The sequence below is a fragment of the Tarenaya hassleriana genome, unplaced genomic scaffold (genome assembly GCF_000463585.1).
Source record: "Tarenaya hassleriana unplaced genomic scaffold, ASM46358v1 Cleome3, whole genome shotgun sequence".
Taxonomy (NCBI): domain Eukaryota; kingdom Viridiplantae; phylum Streptophyta; class Magnoliopsida; order Brassicales; family Cleomaceae; genus Tarenaya; species Tarenaya hassleriana.
In genome coordinates, this window is record NW_010966177.1 from 4,334,197 (window position 1) to 4,354,516 (window position 20,320).

The window sequence follows — 20,320 nt, forward strand, 5'->3', positions numbered from 1 at the left end:
GGGAAAGAGAACGTGGGTTGAACATAAACTTATGATTAGATCAGAAAAATTTTACCTTTTGGAGGTGGCTTGTCATATTTATCTTTCAGGTCATCACCAATGTCATCATCCTCATCCTCGTCATGCCCCATTTGATCCCTTCGATCATCTCCCATATCATCACTCTCACTCGCTGTCTCCCATTCCGAGTCATCACTTTCATGGCCATACACATCTTTTTCATCACCTTTACAGTGCACACCCCCATGCTTCAGAGCCGCCTCTCTAAACAACCAAGCAGCTCGCATCTGTTTCTTGACCAATCTTTCTGCGTAATCAGGAACCTTGTTCTGTCTGAGAGAGAGATCCTGGTCATTGGATTGAGAACACTCGTTGATAAAGAGAATAGCATCTAACAAGCTTTCCTTGGCTAAACCAATCATATCATATGCCTGAGCCCTTCTCCAAAGGCTTTTAGCATGCCTGTTAACTGGGTTGTGTAGACACAGTGCCCGTGTTGCATCGCTTATGGCTGTCAATGGCTGCTGCAGTAAAAGATGGCACTGAGCTCGGTTACTGTACAACACAACTCTTTCCTTCTTGGACCTCATTGGGCATAAAGACAATGCTTCTGAGTACTTGGCTGCCGCCCCTGCTATGTTTCCTGATGAGAAGAGGGAGTTTCCTTCGAGTTTCACTACTAAAGCTGCCGCCTGTTTTATGTGAAGATCCTCCTTCGCCATGTTCTTCTCCCATTTCAATCGTTGTCGGGCATTTACTGTCTCTTCAATCAATTCCTTTGATCGGTTACTCATGGAGTTGCGTCCCGAGCCTTGTGATTGGAGGCATTCTTGAAGAACACTGACAATGGAATCTCCAAGTTTCTTGTGGTCTCCAAGATTTGTGATTTCAGCGAGGTCCACTAGAGTCGGCACAGCCTTATCAACCACCTGGAAAAGGTTCATCATAAATGATACAAAGGCATAAACCATTCGAGATCTAACTACGTTAAGAAAAACACTCGCATAATTAAAAGAGGGCAAGTTTAAAATTACAAAAAACATGAGATGGTAAAAGACTTACCTTATGACATGTATTAGGATCTTGCAGCAACCAAAGAAGACACTCTATTGCCATATACTGCCAATCATCAGAAGAACGAGCAATATTACACAATGCCTCAATCATTCCGGGACAAGTAGACACTGGTCCACGACCGAGTTTATGTTGACAGATTGTTCTCAGCAAACCAATACCAGCCGGTGAGTTCTCGTTAACAAGTCCGCCCCACAGGCCCGGCAGATTCACCAAAAACTCGGGTTTGCACAAAGTGGGAAGAAACTCAGGTTTAAAGGCAAAACAGTTAATGAGCTGAAGCGACCAGCACTGCAGTTGGCTTGCCCATTCCTCGGCTTTTCTTGACTCCATTTCAACACCTCCCATTCCGCGTGTCAGTAAATCACAATGGTAACTAAGTCTTCGATCAACATACTGGTAAAAATGAGAATAAACTATTTCCAATGAACTCATTGCTAGTTGGATGGCAAGTTCAAGGATTTCTCCATGATTTGCCAGAGCAGGAAAGGTACTTGGGTAAGTAGCTAAATGCCCTAAAGCTCGAACAGCAACTCTTTGTTCGACCCAAGTGAGCCTACCCCTCAAGAGTTCAACAAGAGGTGGGATTACCCCAGCTTCCACAGCTCTTTCAGCAAATTCTTCCATGTTCATAGTGTAAGATCCAATTATATGAGCGGCATAATACGGGATGTATATGTTCTGGTCATGAGAGAGCCACCGTCGGTTTTTCAGTCCTTTCCATATTAATGCAGCCATACACTCAAATATCCCAAGCTCGATAAATTCAGGATCATTGGGGTGTGCCATTGCAGTATTCCAGAGGCCACTGATCGGGAGAACTTGACCGTCGTCATCTTGAGAAGGAAGGTCCCGAAAGAATTTGAGAATGCACGATCTTCTTTTACTCGGGTTGCCTTCTTTCATCACACAGAAGAAACATCCTGGATAAGGACAGTCTTGGGAAGCTTTGTCCATGGCCAGAACAGTACTTGGCTTTACCCTGGTGAAGTGATTATCAATTCAACATCTGGCGGGCGAACATTTCATCGCTTCACTACTGCAGTGCAGAAGAACGAACCATGTAACATTGTCACATGCCAATGGAAAAAACAAAAACATCTCAAGTCTGTTTTCTGTACTTGACAAGTCTATAACTTTTATGTTATAAACCCTTATGCCAATGCATATCATGCTACAAAAAAATCTCAACTTTTCTCATTGCTACCAAATTTCCAAGAAAACAGAAAAACATATACCAGATAAAAAAGACAAATATGAAATTTATATAACCACAGCCAACTAGGTCGCTACCCTAAGCATAAGGTATGAAATATGAATTGTAGGCTCGAAACAAATTCCAATACGATGTTGTGCAGTTCCTAAATACAGTCAACGAATACAAGACAAGTAAATGCCTTAAAATTTTCACAGCTATGCAAGAACTTTCTGGCGCTCTCTCACCATAAGCTACAATTACAGCTAAAACCGGACATAAAACAACTGATAACAGAAGAATCGACACTGTCCGCGCAAAGACAAAGCTGAAAGCGAAAGGCCGAATGAATCCATATGGGAATAAGCGTCTAGAAATCGAGAAATGAGAAAAAAAAAAAAAAAGGTTTTGTCTCAGAATCCGACAGAGAAATGAAAAAGACAGCTGAAAGATCTCGTAATTTTACTACCATAAACAAAAGCCACACCTAATTGATATCGGGACTGGACAACTGCACTGCTCGAATCAATTAGATCTCTCGGAGCTGTAAAACATTTTAAGCTGTCTAACAGCAGGATCCAATTTCCAAACCCTCAACTTTTTGAAACAGTCTTACAGCAAGATCCAATACCCAGTAAACTTACGGAAGAAAGATCGAATCTTTGAGAAACCCAGAAAACTCCGTCTCGAATACGTTACAAACAAAGGGAAAATTTAGTTAATTTTCCACCAAATTACCAAAGGAAAGGACGGAGAAAGGCCAAAGGGGAGGGAGATACCTACGAAAAGAGAAGCTAGGGACAAAACGAATCCTCAAAGCATCTCTCTGGGCCAAAAAGGGAAACAAGACGAAATATTTTCCCTCTTCCCAAACAGCTTCGCCTGCATGTAACCCTCGCGATTTCTAAGCAGAGAAGCACACCAGTAGAAAAACCAGCGCTTCTGGTTTTTTCTTCGGAGCTTTTTTGATTCGGACAGTGAAAAAAACACAGCAAGGAGAATGACGCGCTCGTTCGTTTTAATTTTATAGAAGTTTGAGACTATAAAGGAAAGTGATTTATTGGATTTACAACGGAAATCAAAGTTTCCCAGAAATAAGAGCGAGTGAAGTGGCGTCTCTTACACACGCGCCTCTCATTTACCAACGCCTCGACAAGAGCCGATCGCTTCCGGTTCTGGTTCGATCCGGTATAATAAGTACCGTACCAAAACCAAATCTTTTGGATTTATTATTAACGATGGTCCCTATATATCAATACCAATTTGGGTTTAGAATTCATTCTGATTTGGAAAATTATAATAATTTACTATAGTATTAGGAATGACATTCAAAACTGCTAGGGACGAGAAGATAGGTTAATAGAAGTAATACGGGTTGGATACCTGACTTAAATTCTAAACCGATTTGGTTTACTAAACCGGATAGACGCTCTAGAGGTGCATGTACTCTGCCCTTGCCTCGGGGGACACGGACACCTATTGGGCGGTGTGAATGACGACAGGGAGAGCGCGTCGCAGGAATCTCTGAGGTAAGAAAATGGTTTATTATTTCTTTATATTTTTAAAATTTCTGAGTTGCTTTCGTTCGTGCACGGACCGTTTTGAAATGTTACTTAAATAAATGATATGATTCACAAACAATTAATGTCAATCAAAATGAACATGGGCTATTATTTCGGCAGAATATATCTTACTTTGGGTTTGCATTAGAAATAAATATGGGTTTATCCATGTGCCCCATTTAGCCCATTACTACTTTTTACCAAATGGGTTGAGGACATTGTCGTACAACATGAACATGGGAGTATAGTATAATCTTTTGAGAAAATCCCATAAAAATAGACGAAATATGCAAAACGTGAAAATATATATATCAATTTTTAATTTCACAAATAAATACAATAAATATAGAAATATATTAAAACTATCAATTCTTGAAATTAAAATTAATTTTTTATACATCGATAATATCATTCAGATTTAATTTTTAATTGGGTTATTTATATCTTTTGTTCGTTTTAGTTTTTTTTTTTAAATCTTAGGGTTTTCGAGGGTAAGGTACGAAATCTTTGTAGTAAAATAAGGTTTTTTCTGCAATATCGCCTACGGTATGTGTATATATATAATATGCTTATAAATTATAATGCGAGAATCCCGGTGTGTCGTCGTCACACCGTCCTCCAACTTCCTCCGATGCTTTTATTGATTCTGTTTCCGCCTCGCCGTTGATTCTTTTAACCGAAATATAATATTGTTTATTATATGTGAAACTAATGCACATACAATTGTATTTGCACCTACTAGATCGTACGTATAAAAGATTCCTATACCCGAGAGAGTTCGATTGAGAAATACTAAATGATGAATTGTTTTATTAGACTAATTAATATATAATCTCATTATCTCACCATAATATTAATTATTAAACCTTAATTAATCGTCGCGGTTTAGTGTTATTAATGTAAAATGAACCTAGACGCATAGGAAGATTGTAGGAAATATGGACTAGATCGTGAACAAACACTGGAACAATGGTTGCAATTAAAAAAAACATTAGCATTACGTATTCGGGCTTAAGATACGTCGAACCTAGACGTTAACATAAACAACATAACGTCGTGACGACATATAATACGACACCCTTTGTTACAATAGCATGCGTACGGCTTTTATTTAGCATGGCCCTAGGTTACGTACTAACGTATGAAGTTATATCACACATAATCATGCATGCATGCAAAGATGATCATTATCAAATTCTGATTCATTACATAACCACACACTACAACAACCCATAATTTGTTTATTTTTTAATCTAAGCTTTTAACTCAAAGCAAGCATCGAGGGCTTCTCCAATAGTCAAGTAGACTTTCCCTCCAATTCTGTCCACGAACTTCGCTTGACTCAGCTTGTGAATGACTTCCCATTTCGGATTAACGATCGCAAGCTGAAATAGTTTTAATTTAAAAAATATTGTCAAATGAATTTTTTTTATTGATAAAAAAAATAAATTAAAGTTAATGAGAATGGTGTTACCTCAACCCCATGTTTGGTAAGATTGTTGTGGAGTTCCTCCAAAGTGGCTATCCCCGAAGTATCGATGTTTATCAAATCTAGAGATGATAGCAATATATATATATATATATATATGCACACAAAATATTTTAGAATTCGTTGGTATGTGCAAAAGAATATAAGATTTTATGACGTTGAATATTAATTTGCGTTTAAGTGCATTACTATACGTACTTGACACATCAAGGACTACGAGGAAAACGTTCGTCTGCGTGTTGCCCTCTGTGTCTTGTTCTTCTTCTTCTTCATTCACCCATCTCACAATCCTACGTATAAACACGTTAAGAAAAACTTAAATCTTGGTTCTAAGGGCCATAATCTTCGATTCTGTAATGTAACGAGGAAAAAAAAAGTTGGCAGCGTGTGTATATGTATATATATATATATGTGTATGTATGTATATATACCTTTCTCTTATGAAATTGGCATTGGCAAAGCACAACAATGCGGATTTGACACGGACAATAAACACTCCAGGAATCTTGACTGCCATAGGGTACTGATCGGTATCGGCAAAGATATTTGTCCCGGGCATTCTCCCAAGCGTCTCTATCCCTGGTCGGATCGAAACAAGAATGATCTTCGCAAATGAGATCGCCACCTACAAAACAAGTCAAACCAATATATACATAAGACGACTGAAACGTAAAATATATACGTATATACGTACATATGTAAACGACTTTAAGAGATGGCAGAGTTGTAAACATTTGACTTAGACCCATCGGTTTTGTTCCTCTACCGTATGTTATATATATCAATTATAGCAAAAAGACACGTTTTTTTCAGTGTGTATATATACCGCGACGAGGAGGCCAATCTCGACGGACGCGAACAAAACGCCGAAGAAAGCTCCGATGCAAGAGAGGAAATCGAATTTATCGAGTTTCCAAATGCGATAGGCCTCGTTGAGATCGATGAGACCGGGAAGAGCAGAGAGAATGACGGAAGCAAGAATGGCGATGGGAGTGTAGAAGAGTAGCTTCGTTAGACATTGCAGCGCCACCAACACGGTCACCGCCATTACTATGTTCGACATCGCCGTCTCGCTTCCGGCCGCGTAATTCACCGCCGTCCGGGAGAACGAACCTACATTTGTATTTGTATAGAGATCTTGTTATATCTCTATATATAGGTTCATTAATATTAACATAGAAATAATGCGTTACAAGTTTTTTCGACATCGCCGTCTCGCTTCCGGCCGCGTAATTCACCGCCGTCCGGGAGAACGAACCTACATTTGTATTTGTATAGAGATCTTGTTATATCTCTATATATAGGTTCATTAATATTAACATAGAAATAATGCGTTACAAGTTTTTTTTTTGTTTGGATATTCTTCTCAACAAAGGAAGACATACATTTTTTTAACGTAAGTTTGATGAAAATGCTCATATATGTGGTCGTTTTGAAATTGGATGTGATGTTGATAAGGTTTAAACTTTTGGCATGCTACTCTAAGTGGTGAATGGTTGGACCGCTTCGGGACCATTGGTGTGTCATATATAATATGATTAAATCTTCTTTAGAGGATAGTCATAAAAAAATGGAAAAAGAAACAGAATTCTTTCTCCAAGGAAAAAATAATGCAATTTTTTTATAAAAAAAATCGGTGTGGAAAAAAATAATGTTTTTATTTTTAAAGGGAAAAAACAGAATTAGCATCTGTGTTGGGTTTTTGCTTGATATTGACCCTCTTTGACCTACGGTTGACCAATCACTGAAAACCAATGGGGTTGGGCTAATCCGGTTTATATAATATGGTCCTCATCTAGGTAAACACAGACACACGTGTATATATATATAAATACATGTGTATGTATATATATAATTACCAGTAGCGGTGTAGCAAGAAGTGAAGGAACCAAGAATGTTCATGAATCCAATGGCGACCATCTCTTTGTTGCCGTCGAGTCTGTACCCTTTGATACCTGCAAACGACCTCCCGACCGCGATTGCCTCCTGAAAGAATTCAAGATACACAAAAGCAAAAGGGTTGTACCCGCGATTAACGTAATAGTACTACTATACTTACGGTAAGAGCAACGACGGAAACAATCAATCCGATCTTAGCGACTTCTCCGATACGAGGATTGTTGAACTCGAGGTCGTGTACGGACACCGGATTCAGCCCTCCTTTGATGTGCCTCACGGTCTTGACGCCATGCTCGTCCGCTTTCGTGATGAACACCATGAACGTTGAGACTATCACAGAGACCAGAGGAGCAATTGCCGGTATCCAGAACAGCTTCTTCTTCTTTTTCCCCTTTTTCAAACAAACAAAAAAAAGGAACAATACCCTTTGATCATTTTTATTCTTACACGTATCTGTTTTGGTTGTCTGAAAGTTTTGGCGTGTGCTTACGATGAAACGAGCGATTAGGATGAAAATTAGGAAAGAAGATCCGAGGATGAATGTGTGAGGACTCCACTGTAAAAAAAGAAAGTGAGTGGTGTGAGATTCTGGTTGTGAGATTAAAGATGGTGGGTGTGGTGATGTCTACTTGTTGCTGACACGAATGCCAAACGGCTCTGAGGACAGAGATAATGTCAGTCTTGGTGGTGAAGTTACTGATTCCGAGCAAACCCTTTAGCTGTTGAAGTCCAATAACAATGGCTGCTCCCGCCATGAACCCCACGATCGCTGCATGTGACAGGAAATCCACCAGAAACCCCAATCTGCGCGAGATTTCACGTGCCAAAGGTGTGAGCTTTTTCTCGATGCTAAAGCAGGGAAAGGGGGGAGAAGATATGTCAAGAACTGCATGCACCTGAATAACCCGAAAGAGGCTTGAAAGACGCCGGCGAAAAATGTAGCGGTTAAAACCAGCTTCTTATAGCCAGTTGGATCGGTTTCGGGGTCGATTAGTTTCTGCAACATGGAGGATATGAGAAGAGAAACCACAGCCACGGGTCCAATGGCTATCTCTCTTGAAGTCCCCATGAACGCGTAAATCAGCGGCGGCACGACGCTGGAGTCTGAACATAGACCGATCAGTTTCATCAGTGTTACCGTTCAAAAATGCATAGATTCTTGTTTATGTTATAGAATCTTACGTACATAGGCCATATTGAGGGTCAAGTTTTGCCAGAGTTGCATAACCAATGCTCTGCAAGAACAACCAAAAAAAAGCCCAACACGACTCTTGATATGAAAATCTGTCGGAAGATTAATTATTGCCAGATCGATTCAAGAACAAGTCCATTGTGTGTACCTGAGGAATGCAGAGGCTGGCGAGAGTTAGACCGGCCATGAGATCGTTCTTGAACATGGAAGCTTTGTAGTTCTTGCACCAACCGAAGATTGGGAAAACCGCTTTGAGAATAACAAAGACGCGTTCTGGGACAGGCTGGCTGCGAAGAGACTTCAACCGCTTGGCTCGGGGAGCGATGGTGCCTTTGACCTGGTTCTTGAGCTCGAGCCACGGGCTCGGTGGCTCGGGACAGTCGAGTAGCCACTTAGACCTCTCGTTCACACCACCATGATTAGTCCCAGTGTTCTTCCCGAAATCAAGAACACGGTCTTCTTGACCGTTTTCAACGACGGATGAAGTGTTTGCCATCTGAATCTGCGTAGGCTTTGAAGTGTTTGGGAGAACTTGGGAGAGAGATTCATCACAATCTCTCCCTTCGAGATTCATCTTTTTTATTTTCCTTTTCCTTCATGTGTTTTTAACGTGTGAGTATGAGGAAGTTGAAGAAGTGAAGTGAGCATTCAAGGCGGTGGATGCTGAGTTGCATGTGTTGAATTTCGAGTGCTTATATACACAATTAGTAAGGTTTCACTTTTTTTTCGGGGTTCATTTTATTAAAGAAATTGAAATTTCACAAAAAAAAAACGTAACCTTTTTTTTCTTTGCAAACGAGGACCATAACTTTTAATATGTTTTTTTTTTTATTACCATATATGCTTTTAAATTTTTGTGGTGAAAAAGGGAGTAATCAAGTCGTCAACCCAATTCCCTCCGCAACAACGTAGTAGGTGGAATGCAACCTCAAGCACATTCCTCTTATCCGTATCTTTTGCAAATTTCCTTTATATGTTTTTATTGTTTATAAATATAGGTAAAACGAGAGCGCAAAAGATCTGTACCGTACCCAGTTTTGAGTCTTGAGTTTGTGATGGCTTGTACGCAAACAATTTATTTATACATTAACATTAACAATTTTTATGAAAGTTGTCCCGCCCTAGTGGTCTGGTGGCGTGGGAGCACAAAGTGCTTCTCCACGTCCCAGGTTCAAACCCCACCGGGACAATCACGTAATCAAAAAAAAAAAAACTTTTATGAAAGCATAACAAATGATTATTTCTAACGATTTTTCATGAAAGTGTCTCAGATTTTAACCAAAGGTAAATTCTCGTTTGATCTATTTTATACGGATGCAGAAATCGAAATTAGGAGGGACTATAGCAACCCTACCATGAAGTTATATATATATATATAACACTAATATAGATTATCATTTTTTTTTATAATCCGAAAATTCACCGAATCTTTGACCCAACTACATCTTCCAGATGACCCGGACAGTCCATGTGAAAACCTCTCCCCAACCAGAAATCGAACCGCCAACATCTGAGTGATTTGCACCCAACTGCTGACGACTCGGCCCATTGGGTTAGATTATCATTTTTTACTAAAAAAATAAAGATTCTTCTTCTTAGCAACGTATATAGTGTGGGTTAAGACATGGTTAGATTACGATGGTCGGAGTAGTGAAGGCACTGTGGAGGGTTATGAGAGAACAGTGGTCATGCCACAGCCAATAAATGAGATGTCTTTGTCGTGGTCTGGGTCGGGGTTTAAAAGTGGAGAAGACACCATGAACATCCAAATCAGAACGAATACATACATATATGCATACACTGCGGTACAAAATGGAAAGGATGAGTCCAGGAATTATATGGGCTTATAGGAGCCCATAAGACTATTCACAATCATGGATAGTATTATTGGGCTTATTTTATATGGGTTCCATGACAGAGGTGAATGATATTTGGAAACGGGCATCGAAGAAGAAATTAGAATAAACGATATGTACACTTTCATTATTATTCATGACCAAGAAGCCCATTATTTATGTTCGCGAACTTACTCCTTTCCTCATGTACCAATATTTTTTATAAATATTTTTTTTTTATAAAAAAACTTTTTTCGTTCTTATCATTAAAATTGTTTACCACTATATTTTAGGGATGTAGGAACGAGTTAGACCCGCGAGTTTCGTTTTTAACCGAGTTAGATTGAAAAAATATGAATCCGAAAAAAAGTCTGGCAAGCAAACTCAACATTAGCCGGCTCGGTAAGGCAATTTGTTTTTTTTAATTATTAATCTGTAATAATTTTTTAATATTTTATTTTAAATATTTTCTTATTTTTAAAATATTCCTCATTATTATTTTAAATATTTTTTATTCAGCGAATCGGGAGACGATTTGATTCGAATCAAAGTTTTTCAAACTTGGGAAAAAGGGAGCACAATCAAACCGGACCCAAAATGAACTAACCCGTTTTGTATCTCTAATATATTTCTTTTATAAAAATCTAGACTTGTTATGTTTTCAAGAATTTTTTTTACCAAAAAAGAAATTTTTGTATAAATAAAATTCGTTTACATGCCATGAGTGGACTCACAATCGAAGAAGAGGCGCCGAGGAGGAAAGGAAAAGACGAAAAGAGGAATTATTACTAACACGTGCAAAAATAGTAAAAAGAACTAATACCCGCTCAATAAATTTAGAAGACCAAAAAAAGAAAAATGTGGTCGATTATCAAATAATACGTTAGTAGTTTTTGTTAATCATATAATATAGGCACGTGCTAATAGAGTAGACACGTGTGTAGCAAATTGATAAAGATGGAAAAACGAAACGACCGTAAAGAGGTAATAAAAGGGAAAGTCGGAGTTTTGACATGCGGACAGGTTACGTGTCCGCCGTCAAAAAGGTCTATTTTCCCTTCTCTTAAAAAAAATAGTTACTGTTTCCGGCGACTTCGTTACCGACGACAGAATCCAAGAAATAAAAATCAAAATTAGGGCACAGAAAAAGAAAAAAAAAACATCTGATTTGGAGGAAGCCATGGGAAGAAAAAAAATGGAGATCAAGCGAATTGAGAACAAGAGTAGCCGTCAAGTCACCTTCTCCAAGCGACGAACTGGTCTCGTCGAGAAAGCTCGTCAGCTCTCCGTTCTCTGCGACGCCGCCGTCGCTGTCCTCGTCGTCTCCTCCTCCGGCAAGCACTACTCCTTCTCCTCCGGTGACAGGTACCCTTTTTCCTTTTCTGGGTCGCTGTTATTTTCCGGGTTTCTGCCTTACTTGTTTCCCGAGAAAATTCGAGGGTTTTCACTGCTTAATCTCTGCAAAACAAAAAACGCCACCTTTTCCCGTGCTGTTTGGTCCGGTTGGAGTTCCTGTGTCGAAGAACTCGTGTGAATGCCTGTTTCTAGGTAATTTATATGGGTATTTATCGTGAAATCTGGAAATGGCCAATGTTATCTTAGAATGGTTTATGTTTTCTGTATACTTGATTGGTTCTGTATTTGTTCGTATTTAGTGACGAGGATGATCAAACTTAATTATGATCTGAGGTACCATAGGTTCATAATTTCACTGAATAAAACGTGATGCGACCGTTTGTGTTTTGATTCCTTGGGAGTTCGCAAGTAAATCTAAAGTATATCAAAAAAAAATTTCCTTTGTAATTCTTTTATAGCGTTTTGCATGCGCTTCAAGAAGCTAGTTGCACGTGGTGGCACGTCCTGTCTCCCCGTGTCATGGCTTCTCAGTTCACCACTTTCTTTTGCTCCTTGTTTGGCTTTTTATGAATTTATGAAGCTCTCATTATTTGGACATTGCTAGGCTTATAATATTTTCATATTGGGTGCATTCATGTTATGCAAAAGAGTGAAATAAAGAAGACAGAGTTTGAAAACTTGTGGTACTTATGGTTGTTTCTTATCTTATGAATGAAAGACAATGACGAGAGGAGGCTGAAAGATGTATTTATAAAGGATTGTTTGGAATTACCGATGAATTTATCATACAATATCAGCTATTTATACTAACACTCTAAATACGATATTCGCCCCTATACATGTTAAATTATCTAACTCACCATTAACCGCGAATAATAGTGAAACACATCTCACACATATAATTTAAATTTACCATAGTGTGAGAATTTAAAATGTACGGGGGAGAATGTCATATTTGGAGTTTGAGTGTAAAGAACTGATATTGTATGATATTTTTATCGTTAGTTTCAAACAATCCTTTATAAATTCATAAACCGCGAATAAAAGTGAAATACATCTCACAAAACACTTGTATAATCCAAATTTACCACAAGATAAAACCTATAACACTTTGACAATGATGAGGGGAGAAATGATGTAAACAAACGGATCACACAATCTCAATACATGTTTGTGTGGTTAATCATCCATCTGATTCATTAGGTACCTAATGAAAATTTTTGATAATGAAAATTTTGTGTTACCAATTCTGTGTTTTTTCATAGTGTGTATATAAGCTCTCCAATGTCTATGTGATGTCCTTTTGAGAAACTTGTAGAGAAAAAGTATTTTGCCACTCATTAAATTAAATCGAGAATGTTTCTTTTGAGTTTTATTGATGCATTCCGCAATTGACGGGTGAATGCATGCACATTGCATATGATTGATCTAAGATCTATTAATTTCTCTTTTTATGACAATTAATGTTGCTCAAATATTTGATAACTGAATTCAGTTGATTCTATAGTTGGAGTACTTGAATGACTATAAGGCTTCTTCGACTCTCATTACCTTGCCATTTTCCTTGCTAGATTGTTTACACTCTTAGTTATCATTTCATGGAATGAAAAGTGGAGACATGAGTATCAAAACCAACATTTTGTGTTAGCAATTATCATGAGACCGAGATTGGGAATATTTTTTAATCATGGTCTAGTATGCATGATCCCCACACAAGTTAAGGACTTAGCTATAAACAAGAAACTATGTGCATCAATGTAAAGAGAGTGTCAACACCATTGTAAGTTGGCTTTACTCTTTACCCATACATGGAGGAGGTGTTTTCACATTCATTTCCCTTGGGTTGAATGAGTCATATTGGGCCATAAGGTCCAAGAACTTGTTTGTTAACCCAAGCACACCCCTTTAGAGAAGGCATCAACATGTCACAACTTGCACACTACATAGTTTTCACATAAAAGGATCAACACAGTTCGAATCCTCACCTGGTGAGGGTGTTTGGAAAGGGAATATATTAGGCAGTCTTACCCCTAGTTTTTGCATAGAGAGGTTGATTCAAACCCGCGATCTCAGATTCCATGACAAGTGAAACGCTGAGCCAAGTTGGTCCTTCATTACATAGTTTTCACATGACATTAGAAAATGTAGGAGCCAACATGAAATTCCAATCCCTCCATATTTCTTGTCAATCTTTGTGGTATGTGCCAAAATTTTATAGTCGATCTTTAGGCGTAGGATATGAGTTCGTTCTTCTTTCAGTGGTTGCAATATCATGCTAGCGGAATCGGTCCAACTATTCATCTCCCCAAGAAAGACATCAATATACCTGGAAAATTTTATTAGACATGGTTCTTTGTCATTGTTGGTGCCTGCCGTAGAATGCGTGAAATGTTTTTCTAGAGTTGAAAAAAATTCCAACAAAAAGCTAAAGGGGTTAGAAGATGATGGGAAGTTCTCTTTGCATTCATTAGAAAAACAACTAAATTGTGCATGCTCATGTCTATATGGCCCTTGTAGTTGTGATTGTTTGAGCCTCCATATGTAGCTGCATGTGGCAGGTTTTTTTTTTGTAATGGTAATTGTTTTAAAGAGAAATCACATGGCAGAGGTTTGGGGAAATAGAAAGCCCATGTTTATATCAAGGTATTTGAAAATCATAGAGATCAAATCCTTAGTCAACTTAGACGCCCTAGAGTTAGGAAGAGCGAAACTACTGTTGAAGAAGATCAATTGTTCGCTACTCCGTTTTGTTGCATGGGGACGTTTGATCGCTAAGAATTAGCTAGTCGCTAGAATTACCGATGCAAGACATGGATGCATAAAGTCGGGGGAGTTAGACTAGCTAGTGGCTAGTAAATGGATAAGAAATCCTCAATATGATCGACAATAGTTTTTTAGTGATTAAAAATGTCATACTATTAAGAAGTTACACATCATATTTAGTGTAGGACATTTTAGGATGGAGCACCAATTCTTGTAATTGATACTTGTATGGAGACTATACTTGCCTTTAGTCGATAAATCCTATACTCTTGTCAATGCAACAGTGGTAAATGAATGAGAACCTCGGATTTATATAAAAAACACTAGGCCACTGCAAAATGGACGATAAATAACCAAGCTCCATAGTATTACGTACCCTAGTTGACTTTTAGGTGTAAGGTGGTGAACTGAACGGTGATTCGGTCTCGACTTTTGCTCATCGAGCCTGTGAATCTATCAGTTCTCTCCGATAATGCTATAAGCGTTTGCTAGTTTTGAATGGCTCATGCGTAGATCAGTTTCAATGCTAGCATCTCATTATCTGATTCTCTCTCCAGTTTGACCAGGATTCTTGGTCTGTATCGGGAGAAACAAGCTGATGAAGATCTGAAAGCCTTAGTAAGTTGCTACTATTGGTATTAGAAACTTTCGTATATACATATATGAGCTGGTTTTTCTCTCCCTTCATTATTGGGCATGTGGTTGTGGTTGTGGTTATTATTGCCAATGTTGTCTTAAGACACATCCTGCGGCTTTAAGAGGATCTGTAGTAGTTCATAACATGATGGTGCTTTAAGCTACTTGCTTCAAAGCCATCAAGTGAATTCTGCACTTATGTCTATACTGTATAGATGACATAGAGGAACTCTTTTTGTTCCACAGAGCTGATCTTATGAGAACAGGAACATAAAGTTTAGAACTTTGTCGTGCCCAAATTCTCAAGGATCGTGCTTGTGTCCATGAAGGCACAAGAACTTCTCAGCCTTTTTCCATTCTCTGTCCCGTTTTCATATGCAGGATCGATTGGAATCTGGAAACTATCTCTCGCACAAGGAATTACTAGAAATAGTTAACAGGTTGGCTACTTCTTTTCCTCTGCCATTTCGAGCTCAAAGATATTGCGGCGGCCATGACCACTTGTGTTGCCTTTTTCTAACGAATCTGTAGCCAACTGGAAGAACCGAATCTGGGGAACGTAAACATAGATTTCCTCATTCAGATGGAGCACCAGCTTGAGGTGGCACTCTCAGTAGCTAGAGCTAGGAAGGTCAGAACCTATATACCGATGAACTCGATCCGTTTTTGGCAGATTGATTCAAAATATGCATGCTCTGTTTTCTCCGTCCGCTTGCAATCCTCAACTCCATAATCTTTTTTATTGCAGACACAACTAATGATGGAGTCCTTGAAGGCCTTCAAAGGAAAGGTTAGAACTAATCTTTAGTTGATCTCTTTAGACAACACTTATGTGGTCGGATGGACACTTCTATGGACCATGACTGTTATGTTAGAGCCTTGAGTACGTACGTCGTCTTCTGAAGCTAATCTATTGGACTCTTAGTTCATGGATTCAGACCTTAGGAATCTTTGCTCTACTGGAAGAACAGAGCAGCAAATTCACTGATGAGTTTCAGAAAAACTGAGATTTTCCTCTGCGGAATCCTATCAAATGTGTTTTTTTTCCCTTTTCAAACAGGAGAAATCGCTGAGAGTAGAGAACCAGCGTTTGGCAGGCCAGGTACTTTCTCTTATGCTATACGTGATAGATATACATATATATACATGGACGTAGATGTATAAACATGCTGTTAAACACGTACATGCATGCCCAGATACATATACATATATATATAGATAATTGAGTTGAGAAAAGATGGAAGAGAGAAAAGGAGAAATGGTTGCTTAGAAATGTAATTTCTCACAGTTTGGAGGGCCGATTCTTGTGGAAGAAGAGGCCGACAAGGCAACCACATCGGAAAACAACTCCGGCGAAGAGCATCAGCAACCACAGGAGACTCTTCGTCTCCTCACCTGAGAGTTCTGTTGAAATGAATATTCTCGTCGTTTTTCATAATCTGCATTTCAATGGGAAAAAAAATCTTTTCCATGCCATATACACAATTGGAATGCTGTAATTTATAGAGTCGCGAGGGCTTAAAAGATGCTTTCTTCACGGTGAAGCACTTTGAGTTTTTTTTCTCTCTTTTTAGCCGATGAAATTATGGTGGGGCCGGCCTCCGACCGAGTTGGAGCAGCTGTCATTGTACTACGTGTTGACAACCATCAACCCGTCAGCATAAAACTCAGAAATTAGCGTCTGTAGAAACGCAAATCTGAAACGATGTTTTGATTTTCAAACAAAAAAAAACAAAGATAAAGGTCGATTGACATTTACGTACTTTCCATAAAATTTGTTGTATTATTATTATTTCATATCGCAACTTTAAATAGAAAAAGGAACATCATGAAACAAATCAAATAACAACAAAGCGTAACAAGCTCCACGTGTCCGAGATTTACTCTTTGACCAAGATTTCTCAAACTCGTAGCCACTCCCAACTGAAAATCCGAAACACGATCCGAAACACGACCTTACTTTTGAACGGGTCTCTTCCCTCTTTTTTTTTCAGACAAGATTAACTCCAACAATCTCCCACTTAATCTTGTCTTTCGATCCTTGTCACAGTAGCGTCGGTTCTTCGTAGACTTCTTCCGCGAGATGGATTTCTTCGTCGTTTTTCGATCTAGGATATTCTGAAGCGTAATGTCCATACTTTTGACAAGTAAAACACTGTATGTGTCCTTTATCACGTTCACCTCTTCCGCGTCCATGACCTCTTCCACGCTTCTGTCGAGTTTGCCACTCTGCATAAGTGAGCAAAAGTTGTCCATCGGAGTTATCACCCATATTGCGCATCCGAATGATCCGGTCCTCAAATACTTTCATTCTCCCGATCGCTTCCTCGAACGGCATGTTATCAATATCTGAATACTGTTCTATAGATGCAACTAATTGAAAAAACTTATCTGGCACCGAATCAAGAAGTTTCCTAACGAGTGTGCCATCCTCGAGAGTAGCACCAAGATCGCTGTATTTGGTGACCATACTGCTCAATTTCCCGGCAAATTCATCAATCGTCTCACCTTCATTCATACGCAAAGCGTCGAATTCACTTTTCAAGGTTCGCAAACGTGCCTTCTGCACACGATCAACCCCCACGTATCGGGTCTTCAGGGATTCTCAAATCTCACTAGCGGATTTCTTCTTTGCTATCTGCATAAGAACATCTTCCGGTACCGTTTGAAAGATGAATGCTCGAGCTATCTTATTCTTTTTCTCGTCTACGACCACTCCGGTCGCAGGTTCAACTGCGTCCCAGATCCCCTGGGCATCCATGATCGCCTCCATCTTGATCGCCCATGTCGTATAATTGGACGACGTCAACATGGGGCATTGCAACGACACTGCGCCGTTTTCCTTGACTCCTTGCGTGATGAGTGACATAGTTACTCATACAAGTCTTCCCGACTAGACACAGGTCCTCCCGACCAGATATGGGTCCTCCCGACCAAGCACAGGTCCTACCGACCGGGCTCTGATACCAAATGTCGAAACGCAAATCTGAAACGATGTTTTGATTTTCAAACAAAAAAAAAACAAAGATAAAGGTCGATTGACATTTACGTACTTTCCATAAATCTTGTTGTATTATTATTATTTCATATCGCAACTTTAAATAGAAAAAGGAACATCATGAAACAAATCAAATAACAACAAAGCGTAACAAGCTCCACGTGTCCGAGATTTACTCTTTGACCAAGATTTCTCAAAACTCGTAGCCACTCCCAACTGAAAATCCGAAACACGACCTTACTTTTGAACGGGTCTCTTCCCTCTTTTTTTTTCAGACAAGATTAACTCCAACAGCGTCGCCCTTTAATTTTAAGATAAAACGTATATATATATTTCTCCTGCGTGTACGTAGAAGCCCGATCAGTTCACGTCTTTTGCGTAAGCTGTAGTTTCCAACTATTAATACGACAAAAAACCTAACCCCTTTCCCACACGACAACCTTCGATACAGATTCTCTAGATGTCTGAGAACGACACCAGTGGCTCGAATCACGTAGACGTCGACATCTGATCGAGGAGTACGATTTCTAGGTTTATATGAACTCAAACCAGCGAAAACCTCGGCCTCATCCTGAGAAACCCTAAACTGTGGCCGACGTCTCTGCAAATTTCTACGTAGAAATCAAAGATATCGAACACGAACGCAGTCCGTGGCTTCAAGAATCAGCGTCCTCTTCCTGTTCGATCGAGCTCTTGGGCCAACGAGGAGAGGAATCGGGGAAGAGAGAGAATCTTGAACTGAATTTCCCTAATCAATACCTTTACGTATCCGGGCCCAGTGGTATATGGTATAGATAACGTTTTTTTGTATAAGAAAGCCCTATGTGGGCCATTAGGGAATGTATCCGGCCCACCCAAATACGAATTTAATTTGAGATTCACACCAAAGCAATCAAAGCTATACATATACAATGCATATGCATATACATATATATATATATATATACACATAACTAGTTATAGAGTAATACAACGTGGACTAATTGACCTAACGAAACTTAGAAGACGGTAATATCGGAAATGGGTTGTTTTTGTGTAAAAAGCAAGTTATGCGTAAAGATTAAAGAAAAAACATGTGATGTCCGGACGAAGTTACACTGTGGTTTCATTACTGTATTATATATTCACAACACGGATGTACAGATTCAATAACTTGTCGTTTATCAAAAAAAAAAAAAAAAAAAAATTGGCGGCATGACACATATGCATTCTCCTTGAAACGAATGATCCAAGAAGATATCATCTTGATAGTGTTGACTTTTTATATTTATGTGTGTATTTGATCCTTAATTTATCAGTTTATTATATCATCGAGTACGGCGGAGCCGCAGCCGCAAACGGATCGAGCCGACATCACGGAACTGAAAACTGAAATTGGCGCAAGATACGATACACACTCTCTACATCCTTACATGTGCTCTTTATTACGCTCTCTCCCCAGATATACGCCCTAATCCCGTTATATATATATATATATTATATGTATATATATATATATAACCCGTCGATTTTAATCAAACCCATCAAAACCTCTCTCTCTAGACGTAATGGCGATGGCTAGGACCGTATGCTCGGTGGTTCTGTTCTGCGCTGTCAGCTTGTTGCCGTTAGTGGCCGTGGCCGACGACAGCGAGTTTCAGATAGAAGGGTGCGTCTATTGCGACACTTGCCGGTTTGGCTTCGAGACCGATGCCTCCGAATACATCCCTGGTACGTTACCGTTACACATACGTATTCATCATACTCATGCATATGTGTATATACACACATGTGTGAACAACAACTATAATATCGGTGAGGTGGCTAACCAATAGTATTGGTGCTACAGTTTGAACTCATCATTCCCTTTGAAACATGAAAAAAAAAACAGCGTTTGTACCACTCAAGAACGTATAAAATACACATGTATATGAAATAACAGGGGCAACAGTGAAGATAGAATGCAAAGACAGGGTGACACTGAGGTCGGAGGAGGTGGCTAAGGCGGTGACGGACAAGGGAGGGAGATACAGAGTGACGGTGAAAGGAGACAGACAGGACCAGCAATGTCTGGCGAAGTTGGTGGACAGTCCAATGTCTGGTTGCCAGGAACAAGACCCTGGTCGCAGCTCAGCTACGGTGATCCTCACGCGCTCCAACGGCGCCGCCTCGAACCGCCACTTCGCCAACGCCATGGGCTTCCTCCGCAGCCAGCCCCTCCCCGGCTGCGCCGCCCTCCGCAAGCGTTACCTTGCCGATGGCGACTTCAAGTCTATTTAATGTCTTTTTCTTTATATATATATATACACTGCGCCGTTTTCCTTGACTCCTTGCAGATCGGA

At 39.4% G+C, this 20,320-nt stretch overlaps 4 protein-coding genes across 6 annotated transcripts in view; 2 read left to right on the top strand and 2 right to left on the bottom strand.

The window, feature by feature from the left end:
- LOC104819301 overlaps positions 1-3,290 on the bottom strand; it is a 4,135-nt gene extending 845 nt beyond the window's left edge. The window contains exons 1-3 of one of the 3 annotated variants that reach the window (XM_010549316.1): positions 3,053-3,290; positions 1,063-2,113; positions 56-929 (exon numbers count right to left, since the gene is read on the bottom strand). In XM_010549316.1, the coding sequence (XP_010547618.1) occupies positions 56-929; positions 1,063-2,031 (1,843 nt within the window). In that variant the 5' untranslated portion in view covers positions 2,032-2,113; positions 3,053-3,290. Of the gene's footprint in view, positions 1-55; positions 930-1,062; positions 2,114-2,756; positions 2,882-3,048 lie in introns of those variants that run through there. The other 2 variants (XM_010549315.1, XM_019203198.1) reach the window with 2 other exon arrangements.
- A 1,520-nt stretch (positions 3,291-4,810) lies between these two features.
- LOC104819302 (sulfate transporter 2.1) lies at positions 4,811-9,079 on the bottom strand. Its single transcript, XM_010549317.1, has 12 exons — positions 8,560-9,079; positions 8,406-8,454; positions 8,116-8,323; positions 7,849-8,023; positions 7,710-7,775; positions 7,380-7,610; positions 7,180-7,306; positions 6,147-6,433; positions 5,752-5,945; positions 5,519-5,610; positions 5,306-5,382; positions 4,811-5,216 (listed from the first exon to the last, which is right to left on the bottom strand). The coding sequence occupies exons 1-12, from the start codon at positions 8,983-8,985 to the stop codon at positions 5,085-5,087; spliced, it is 2,064 nt and encodes a 687-aa protein (XP_010547619.1). The 5' UTR covers positions 8,986-9,079; the 3' UTR covers positions 4,811-5,084.
- Positions 9,080-11,280: 2,201 nt separating this feature from the next.
- On the top strand, positions 11,281-16,759 carry LOC104819303 (agamous-like MADS-box protein AGL27). The gene is made up of 7 exons (XM_010549318.2): positions 11,281-11,611; positions 14,923-14,983; positions 15,383-15,441; positions 15,533-15,632; positions 15,750-15,791; positions 16,062-16,103; positions 16,290-16,759. The coding sequence occupies exons 1-7, from the start codon at positions 11,427-11,429 to the stop codon at positions 16,398-16,400; spliced, it is 600 nt and encodes a 199-aa protein (XP_010547620.1). The 5' UTR covers positions 11,281-11,426; the 3' UTR covers positions 16,401-16,759.
- A 2,754-nt stretch (positions 16,760-19,513) lies between these two features.
- On the top strand, positions 19,514-20,278 carry LOC104819304 (protein DOWNSTREAM OF FLC). Its single transcript, XM_010549319.1, has 2 exons — positions 19,514-19,709; positions 19,921-20,278. Exons 1-2 carry the CDS (start codon positions 19,547-19,549, stop codon positions 20,256-20,258), a joined length of 501 nt encoding a protein of 166 aa, XP_010547621.1. The 5' UTR covers positions 19,514-19,546; the 3' UTR covers positions 20,259-20,278.
- The last annotated feature ends 42 nt before the right edge of the window (positions 20,279-20,320 follow it).